The sequence below is a fragment of the Chrysochloris asiatica genome, unplaced genomic scaffold (assembly GCF_000296735.1).
Source record: "Chrysochloris asiatica unplaced genomic scaffold, ChrAsi1.0 scaffold00031, whole genome shotgun sequence".
In the NCBI taxonomy this organism is placed as follows: Eukaryota; Metazoa; Chordata; class Mammalia; order Afrosoricida; family Chrysochloridae; genus Chrysochloris; species Chrysochloris asiatica.
The window spans coordinates 562,100-572,761 of record NW_006408549.1 but is presented as its reverse complement, the minus strand read 5'-3'; the positions used below and the strand labels follow the sequence as shown (position 1 = coordinate 572,761).

The window sequence follows — 10,662 nt, the reverse complement described above, 5'->3', positions numbered from 1 at the left end:
GTGTTATAAGCATTATCAATGGACCTGGTGAGGAGAAGTGATGGGAGAAGACTGCAGCCCATGGCATTTTTCCTTCTATCAAAAGAAAACGCTCAGTAGCACCATATTAGCAATACTTAAAAGGAAAACAGAAGATGGAACATTTTCACTGCTATTGTTGATCCTGCTTTATTAAGCAAATTAATTATATGAGGGTGCTTCAAAACTTTGAGGGAAAATTCCGTTGTCTTTTAATTCCATTTTTTCCACAAACTTTTGAAGCACCCTAGTATGGTAAGTTAATAGTACAGGCAGTATTTTGGCCAACTTCTTATGTCAGCTGAACATCTTCCATAAACAAAAGCACAAGGAAATAAAGTCAACCTACCGTAGTGGACCCCTCCTTTTATACTTGCACAAGCTCTGCCCTCTTGCTTCTGATCTCAGGCTGGGGAAGATGCGCATGTGTTTAAAACCCTGAGGTTATGTATAGTGATTCACGAAAGCCTGAGTGTATCTTTGGTAGGCTAATACCCTTTCAGCATTATTATTAATCACATTCATGTTTATCTACTTTTTATATTTTTCTACACAATCCATGGTGGCTAGAGAGGACATTATGGAAAACAAAACAGCAAAGTCCTCAAATGACTAGGCCCTTAAAACCCAGTCTGTTACAAAGGCACCAAGAATCAATGGGGTGCAAAGTTCCCCTTAGTGAAAGGTGACTTTAGTACTTACAAACTACTGGAATTTGATTTTACAGTTTTATATATCTTATTTGTTGCTGTCAGTATACTTAATTACCTACCATTACACTTTTCTTCTAAGGTGGTATCAACAATATACAAGATATATATAGTACCAGGTTATTTCTATTTCAAAGTTGTGCAAAAACTGCCACAATCTTACTCAAAGTGTCTAAGTATCCAAATGGTAGCAAATGGGCTGCAATAAGCTTTATATATATCCACATTGCATATCAAGAGACAATGAAATCTATGCCCAGTTATGAATAGAAATGTTACAAAGAGTATAATATACTGAGAGTAACCTGCAAGGTTCTTTTGAACAGTATCTTTAGTGGTTTCAATAAAATGTCACTAACCACTTATCTTTAAGCATCAAGTTTTTTTGTTTTTGTTTTTTTTTTAACAAGAATGTTGTAGAATTGCTTTAGTATTTTATATGGATTATAAATTAAGCGAAATTTCTATCTAAGTACACAAGTATGTGTTTCAAGCAATGTTTTGGAGCAAACACACAAAATGTGCTTTGCTCTTAAGATTTATTGTCTTTATAATAATGCACTTTTAAAGCCTTCATTTCAGTTTGGTAACCAAAATCCGCATGAAACACAATGCTTTGCTGATCATGGAAAATGCATCTGCATTATGATTATGAAACTTCGTTCTTGCTGGTAACTCGAAACTTAGTCACATGTAGTTAGTTCAACCAGCTCCAAACAAGGTTGTTCAGTGATAATTATTTTGCAGCATTTATAGACCTAAATTTCAGTCTGAATTGCAACTTTTAATTCCACTGTCTGATGTGAATGGTTGTTATTTGTTTCTTTTAGTGCATCACCAAGATATAAATCAACATTGGGTATTATTCCATTGTTACTATGTTCTTCAGCAATATGATTCAATTGTGGAACTTCCGAACATGAGGCAGTTTTGGTAAGCACAGAAATGCTACACTGATGTGGGGAATTTTCCAGGCGGTCATTTTCTACCTCAGGAAGAATGTTAACAGTAGCAAAGCGGGCATGATAATCACTGGAACCATGGCTACAAGAAGTTTTCATGCTTTCCATATCGGAACAACTAAATTCAGAGAAATGACTTGAGTGGGAGTCTGCTACAGATGGCATGCTATCACTGAGGGACGGCGCCTCAAATTCGCTTGAGTTCGTGCTTTGCTGTTCCAGCAACTGTGCATCCATGTCCTCTCTGGTCTCATTTATCTTCATGTTACCTTTTTTTCTCAATTTACCACTTTTTGATTTCTTTGCTGCTGTTGCTTCTTTGGACCACTTGGTGGCACTGGATTTACCTTCAGGCAAGCCACTAGATGAACCACCAGCGTGACTTCGGGGGGCACTGCCATCGTCCACACTACTGCTTCCACTATTGTGCCTGAATTTGGGTGGTTTTGATTCAATATCTACTTGCACCTCCACACTGTTGCCTTCTCTGAAACATACAAGTGAAAAATAAAAAAAAATTCTGATTTATTTTTATTCAGATGACAGCAAAGGGAGAGGAAGTTCTCTGTGAAAAGTTCAAAGACTATATAAAAGCTATCAAAACAATGCACAACACACAACAAATTCCATTAAAAACAAAAACCCAACCTATTTGAAACAAAAGAACTTTATAATAATGCATTTATAAAAAAACAGTAGAGCTGCATTCTGGGTACCTTCCTTCTTTTTTAGAACAGCTTTATTAAGATAATCTACATATCATAAAATTCACCATTTATAAAAATGTATACAGTTCAGTGTGTTTTAGTCTCTCCACATGGTTGTGCCAGTATTATTCCTTTCTTATTCCAGAGCACTTTCATCAGCAAAACTCCCATACCCACTAGCAGTCATTGCCATTTTCCTTTCCCTCAGTTCCTGGAAACTACTAATCTACTTTCTGTCTCTATGCGTCTGTCTACTGTGGGTATATCAAATAAATAGAATTATACAATCTGTGGTATTTTGTGACTGGCTACTTTCATTGAATATATTTTAAAGGTGTAACCATGCTGTTTGTTATAAGCTTCACTTATTTTTAGGGAGCAAGGGAGGGAGGAAGGCTGGTTTCTTTTAAAATTTACTTTCTTCCTAAAAAAAGTTTTGCCATGCTTAGCAACTACTTGTATATACTCTAAATCATTAATACACAAATCACCCCATCTCAACACTTAAAATCATTTTTGAAAATTTATTGCCAGCTTTGACAATTTTTTAATACAATCTCTCATCATTTTCTTAATAGTTGGTATCCATTACTCATTGATAATTTTATGGAACAAAGGGATAATTCTTTTTTAAATAATTTTACCTGACAATAGGAATAGTTCTTTTTGAATTACTAAAAAAAAAACAACCCCTCACAATTTTAAGTAATCATTTCCTTACTTGTCCAATGGGATGTAGGAATTCAGAATAGACCCCGCCATGGCTCTGGTGCTAGCATTGTCACTAACTGTTCCCAAGCTGACGGTGCCGGATTCTCCACTTAGACTATACTGCTCCTTCTGCACGTCTGCCTGTACTTCCAACCTGAGAGAGGAGAAGGGAAGGGAGGTGAAAGTGGAGACTCTAAATTAATCTTTCAACAATTCTACTAACAACACTCAATAATAAGTAGCCTTTTAAAAAAGAATTTTAAGGTTTTTTTTTTAAGGCCTCCTCCACTTATTTCATTATGCAAATTCTACTACAGCACACTGGACAAGCCATATAAACAGAATAGGATAAATTAACTATCTGCGAAGTAAGGTAGCAGTAGAAAAATGCACGCACACAGACAAAAGCTATAAATAAGCTCAATATAAATTGTTCTCACTCAGGATAGGGCATTTTCCAGGTATCCGTGCCAAACATAAAATCAGAGTACAAGGGTGAGCCCAAACTGATCCTCACTCAGGCTATAGAATTTATTTTAAGCTACTTATCTAATTAAATAATCAATTTATTTTAATTATTTTCCAACACAATCTCCTTGTTTTTCAACACACTTTGTCCCTCTGTCAACAAGCTTTCATATTCCTTCATTAAACAATGTTTTAGGCTGATCTGAAAGCCCAAAATTCACCACTGTGTTCACTCACTTCTTTATCAGAGGTGAATCTTTAACCTCGAAGGGCTATTTCAGGAACTAAACAAGTCAAAGTTTGATGGAGCAACAGCAAGACTATAGGGAGGATGCTTTAACACCTCAAAATGAAGTTTTTGTAGAGTGTCAACAGTGTAGGCAGAGGTGAGGACATGCATTGTCATGCAAGATCACAACACCCTTGGAAAGCAGTCTTCTGCTTTTAATCTGAAGTTTAGGCTTATATTCAAATACCTGTCCAGGTCTACAGCTGATGACAACACTGAGTGTGCATGTGAAATGATTCTGTCAAAAAGATGAGTGACAGTGGATTATGTGGCAAACAAATCATTTGCAAATCAGCAATGGCTTCTTCTATAAAATTTACGACAGACTTGGGTTTTGAAAATTTTACTTGAGATGGGTACTGAAATAACTCATGAAAGAGCATAAACAAGCGTTTGGACATCTACAAAAAAATCTGGACTGACAGTTGAAGCAAAGTAAAAGTTTCTTTAAAAAACAACAACAAAAAAAACTGTTGCTGGTGACAAGACATGGATTCATCAATAAGAGTTTGAGAGAAAACAGCAGAGTATGGAATGAAAACATCCTCAACCATCGGCCACGAAAAAGTTCAAAAGTCAACCATCAGCTGGAAGATTACATGTTCATGGTTTTCTCGGATTCTCAAGGGCCAGTATTGGAACACCACCAGAAAAAAAGTTCAACCAACAATAGTGCTCATTACAGTGAGATGCTCGCTGAAGAGGTCAAGCCTAAACTTCAGATTAAACACAGAGGACTGCTATCCAAATGCCCACACTGCTGACACACTGCAAACGCTTCGTTTTCAAGGTGTTAAAGCATCCCTTATAGTCCTGATCTTGCTCCATCAGATTTTCACCTGTTTGGTCCCCTGAAAGCAGCCGTTTGAAGATGATGTTTCACCTTTGATGAAGAAGTGAAGACAGCGGTGCACATTCAGGGCTTGCACTCAGTTTGCAACATTCTTTAATAAGGGAATACAAAAGTTTGTTGACAATGGACAAAGTATACTGAAAAGCAAGGAGATTATGTTGAAAATCATGCATCTGTGTTTCCTAAAAGATGATTAAAATAAATCCTATAGCCAGAGCACAGATAATTTTTTCCTCATCCTCATACATTATCAACCATGGTACACAACTCAATGTACCTGGACATCAACATTAAAAATGGTTCTATAAATCTGACTCTATGTAATAGATAATAATTGTTAAGTACCGCTGAGTTGGTGCCGACTCATAGCGACCCTCTATAGAGTTTCCAAGGAGTGGCTGGTAGGTTTGAGCTGCTAATAACCATGGGGTTAGTAGTCTAGTGCTTACCCTACAGTGCCACATCAGGATTCCAAGAGATAATAACAAACACCACTATAAATCAGGAAAAGAATTTGTGTTTAAGCACAAAAATAAATAAATAAAGGTGCTTCGGTAGTGTAATGATTATGAATCGGACTGCTAATCTCATGGTCAGCAGTTTGAAACTACCAGCTGTTCCACGGGAGAAAGATGAGGCTCTCTGCTCCCATTAAGATTTACAGCCTCGAAAACCCTGTACAGGGTCACTATGAGTTGGAACTGACTCCACGGCACATAACAACAACCTAAAAATAAGACTGGTTATCTTTTTATTCATGTACTCCCAATATTTAAAAAGTAAAAACAATCAGAGCAATAAAAAATTAAGACTAAGTGAGCCAAACAGGAACAAAGGGAAGATAAAAGGTGCCAATTCCCCCTACTAGCTATATGTTGTTGTGAAGTGCCATCGAGTTGGTTCCGACCCATAGCAACCCTGTACCGGGTTTCCGAGGAGCAGCTGGTGAGTTTGAATTGCTGACCTTGCAGTTCAAATGGTTTTGCAGTCTGGCGCATTAACTCACAGTGCCACACCAGGACTCCTATGACTGTTGGTAAAAGACTTGGTGGACATGTGATAGCCACTAACTGTTAGCAGACCCATGCAGACTCTCCTGGCCCTAGTTTATACATCTCCAGATGTCTTGACTCCATCTGTTGCCCCGTCTCAGTGACCAGCTCCCCTCCTAATCCAGCCATTGCCACTCCCAGAGGAAACGTAAGAGCTGCCTTCACTGTGTCCACCAAACAGCTGCAACACAATCTGACACACACAGTGAAAAGCTGGCGGAACGTTAAACCTGACTTCGTTTTTATTACATCCCAAGTATACTGTGAGAGAATTCATAAACAGTAAACATTTTCTTATTCAGTTGTAGTTGTGTAGCTGTTGTGAAGTGCCGTCGGTCGGTTCCGACCCATCGTGACCCTGTATAGGGTTTCCAAGGAGCGACTGGTGAGCTTGAACCACTGGCTTTGTAGTTCAAATGACTTTGCAGTCTGGCGCTTTAACTCACAACGCCACACACCAGGACTCCCTACCGCTAAAATCTCTTTTTTAACATTACTATTTTCAGCCCTGACATAGTAAGGCTACATGTAATCATCACGATTTGTGTTCTAAATTCCAACCGAATTAGTAACTCGTAGTTAACATCAGTAAAAATAAAAACAAAATGCAGTGCTGCTTCTTACCTGTGAAAGCAGTTCCCCATGGCGCTCCCAGACAGACTCCCTGTGATACTAGCTCCAGCTAGTGCCATGGTGCTAGCCGTCTCACTCAAGTTGTCCCGGATGGCTCCTATTCGATCCATGTGGCTTCCACTTGCACTCAAACTGCCAGTCAGACCACCAACGCTTCCTTCTCCTATGCTAGGGTTGTGTCTTGCTTCTGCGACTGAAGTTGTGTCTAAATAAAAATATTGCAAATTAATGAAACAATTATGACTATTAACATCCCATCTTACACTCCCCTCTGTGACTCTGGATAGGACAATGTTATTGTAATTGACAAAACATGTCTGTAGTCAAGCTAAGAGCAAAGGGAAATACCTCAGTAAATAGCACTGGACCAGGGATTTGTTGTTCAGTGCCACTGAGTTGGTTCTGACCCATAGCGACCCTGTATAGGGAGTGATGGTGGTGGTTATGTGCTGTGGAGCCGGTTCCGACTCCTAGCGACCCTTCGTAAGATTTCAGAGGCTGCAAATCCTTATGGGAGCAGACTCATCTTTCTCCCACAGAACGGCTGGTAGTATCGAACTGCTGACCTTGAGGTTTGCAACCTAATTTGTAATCACTATGTTAACAGAGCTCCTCATATAAGGAGTTGTTGTTGTTAAGTGCTGTCACATCGATTCCAACCCATACCGACCCTGTATAGGATTTCCAAGGAGCAGCTGGTGAGTTACAACCACCAACCTTGTAGTTCAAATGATTTTGCAGTCTGACGCATTAGCCCACAGTGCCACACTAGGGCTCCTATATAGGGAGTTGTCATTGTTAAGTACCATCGAATTGGTTCCAACCCATAGCAACCCTGTATAGGGTTTCCAAGGAGCAAATGGTGAGCTTGAACAACCGAGCCTGCAGTTAAAATGACTTTGCAGTCTGAGGCATTAGGCCCACATAGTTAAGTGGTTACTCATTTTGTAAACATCCAGAAGATTGAAAACAGCTGCTGAAGACTTCCGCTAACTCTAGAAGAAAATGATACTTCAGTTTTCAGTAAGAGTGTCATTTAAAAGAGCAAATTATTCTCTAGGTCATTAAGAGTGGGATAAAGTTGATTTCTAGATAAATTTTATAGTTTCAATTAGTTAGAAGTTATTACAAAAATAGCATGATAATCAAGTATTAAGGCACCCTTCATATGCTTTGTATTGAAGGATTCATTTATTACCTTCAATATTTGAGTTCTATGGCATATATCCAATACTGATCTATGCACTGGGTAAACAGTGAACCAAGAAGCAAACAAACACCCTTTCCTAAAGAAGCTTACATTCTAGTTGAGGAGGAAAGAAACAGGGCAGAGAGAACAAGAAACAAAATCATACAGTGAGAAATGCTTTAAAGAAAAACAAAACTGAGAAAATAGTAGTAAGATGGATAATTTAGGTAATAGTGAGTGAAATGGAATGGTACTGACCATTTTGAATTGGACATACATATGGCTTACTATGCTGGAAATCACAAATTGAACATACATTTTCCAAAGAGGATCTTTCAAGATCTGTCCTGAAATACACCGCTGCTGCTGTTAAGTGCCGTCAAGTTGGTTTAGACTCAAAGCAATCCTGTATAAGGTTTCTGAGGAGTAGTTGGTGAGTTTGAACCACTGACCCTATGGTTAGCAGTCTAATCCTTATCCTAAAGTACCACACCAGGACTTCACATTGCTGTTTAATGATAGGATAATACCCATACACCTGCAAGGGAGCCCAGTTAATAACGCCATTTCTCTTCAATTATTATTCAAGTTTATGCACCCATCTACAGTAAGAACTGGACTGTGAACCCAAGGTGGGTGGTTCAAGTCTACCAGTGGCTCCGCAGGAGAAAGAGGAGGCTTTCTGCTCCCACAAAAAGATTTAAAGCCTTGAAATCCTATACACAGTTGCTATGAGTGAAAATCAACTCTAGGGCATTTAGCAACAACTTATGTCAAAGCTGGGGAAATTGAAACATTTTACCAAGTTCTGAAGTCTGAAATTGATCAAACATGCAATCAAGCTGCATTGATAATTACTGGTGATTGGAATGCAAAAGTTGGAAATAAAGATTGGTACCTAGAAAATATTTGAGAATTACTGAGCATGTTTTCTCCCTTTTGTTTTTCTAATTCCAAGTTACTACATTTTTCATTGTAATAATACTTTTGTCTATTTGAAATCATCGCTCAACTCTTTTATTTAATCAATTCTTACATTCACTTTAACATATTCAAGAGCAAGTTTCAGAATCTTTCCTGATATCCATTTTGGTCTTTTCCGTCTTTTTAATGACCTGGTGATAGAAACGACACTGGAAATCACATGTCAGAAATACTGAGCATGTTCTGAGCAAGTACTGAGACCTAATTCATTGGAAATGATTTTTCTTAAGAACATAAAACGATGTGGCATAAGCACCTGACACAAAGTCGGTTTGAACCATAAGGTTGGTGGTTCAAACTCATCAGCCACTACTTGGAAATCCTATGCAGGGTCACTATTAGTCAGAACTCACTTGACAGCACTTAACAACAACATATACATGGACATCACTGGATGGAGTACATAGGAATCAAACTAATTACATCTGTGGAAAGCTCAATATCATCAAGGTCGGGGGTCAAACGTAGGACAGACTATCAATTGTCCAAAGGTTAAGTTCAAGATGAAGTGAGGAAAACTGAAACAAGCTTAGGAGAACCAAAATATGACCTTGAGTATATTTCACCTGAATTTAGTAACTATCTCAAGAACAGACTTGATGTACTGAACACCAATTGCTAAAGACCAAATGAGCTGTGGGTTTACATCAAAGAAACCATACAAACAAAAAGGTCATTAAAATGCCAGAAAAGACCAAAATGGATGTCAGCGAAGACTCTAAAACTTGACTTGAACAAAGTGTATGTAAGAAATGATGAAATAAGAGTTAAACGATTTCAAAAAAGACAAAGTATTATAATGAAAAATGCAAGGGCCTAGAGCTATAAAGCCAAAAGGGAAAAGCGTGCTCAGTTACTTCTCAAGTTGAAAGAGCTGAGGAAAAATTTGATATTTCAGTTGCAATACTGATGGATTCTATGGGATAAATATTTAATGATGCAAAGGAAGGTTCAAAAGAAAAGTGGAGATTTTCAATCACTTCATATACATTTGACAGCTGGACAGTGAGTAAGGAAGCCTGTAGAAGAACTGATGAATCTGAATTATGGTGCTGGAGAAGAATACTAAAATGACACATTCTCCATTACATAGTGTTTCGTTCTGTTGTGCAGAGGGTTGCTGAGTCAGAATTGACTCAACAGCACTTAAACAACAGCTTTTATTCAAGTCCATGCTATCATATTTCTAGCTGATTTCTCCCGTTAAAACTTTCAAGTTTTATTATAAAAAGATGTACTTGTACCCTCCACCTTTCTAAAAACTGTGTCATACTACGAACACTTTTCTCAATCTTAAAAAAAGAAAATGGAAAGAAAATACAGTTACTAAACCAAAAATAATCGCAATATTCAACCATTTCAGGAGATAGTACATAATCAAGAAGCAATGACTGAAGAAATAAATTCAAGTTGTACTGAACACTGGTGAAAAACAAATCTCCAAGAATTGATGAAATACCAACTGAAATGGTTCAACAAACAGATGAAATACTAGAAGTGCTTTCTACTGGTCAATGTCAAGAAATTTGGAAGACAGCAACCTGGCCAACTGACTATAAGAGATCCATATTCATGCCCATTCCAAAGAGAGGTGACCTAACAGAGTATGGAAATTATCAAACATTATCATTACATTAAAGTAAAATCTTGCTGAAGATAATTTCTGGTAGCGTAGTGGTTACAAATCGGGCTGCCAACCTCAAGGTCAGCAGTTCGAAACTACCAGCAGTTCCACGGGAGAAAGATGAGGCGTTCTGCTCCCGTAAAGATTTACAGCCTTGGTCCCTATGAGTTGGAGCCGACTCCATGGTACTTAACAACAACATAGCAAAACACAGACAGGGAACTACCAGAAATTCAAGCCAGATTCAGAAGAGAACATGGGATAAAGAAAATCATTACTAAGTCATTTAGATCTTGACAAAGCAAAGAATACCAGAAAGATGTTTACCTGTGTTTTATTAACTATGCAAAGGCATTTGATAGTGTTGTTGTTGTCAGGTGCCATCGAGTCGGAACCGACTCATAGCGACCCCATGCACAGCAGAACGAAACAATGTCCGATCCTGGGCCAACCTCACTACCG

The 10,662-nt window shown here is 38.2% G+C and overlaps 1 protein-coding gene across 1 annotated transcript in view; it reads right to left on the bottom strand.

Annotated features, from left to right (window-relative positions):
• Positions 1 to 275: 275 nt before the first annotated feature.
• Positions 276 to 10,662, bottom strand: part of RNF19A (ring finger protein 19A, RBR E3 ubiquitin protein ligase) — a 58,362-nt gene continuing 47,975 nt past the window's right edge. The window contains exons 8-10 of the mRNA XM_006859180.1: positions 6,395 to 6,608; positions 3,119 to 3,262; positions 276 to 2,177 (exon numbers count right to left, since the gene is read on the bottom strand). Of these exons, the coding sequence (XP_006859242.1) occupies positions 1,487 to 2,177; positions 3,119 to 3,262; positions 6,395 to 6,608 (1,049 nt within the window). The 3' untranslated portion in view covers positions 276 to 1,486. The remainder of the gene's footprint in view (positions 2,178 to 3,118; positions 3,263 to 6,394; positions 6,609 to 10,662) is intronic.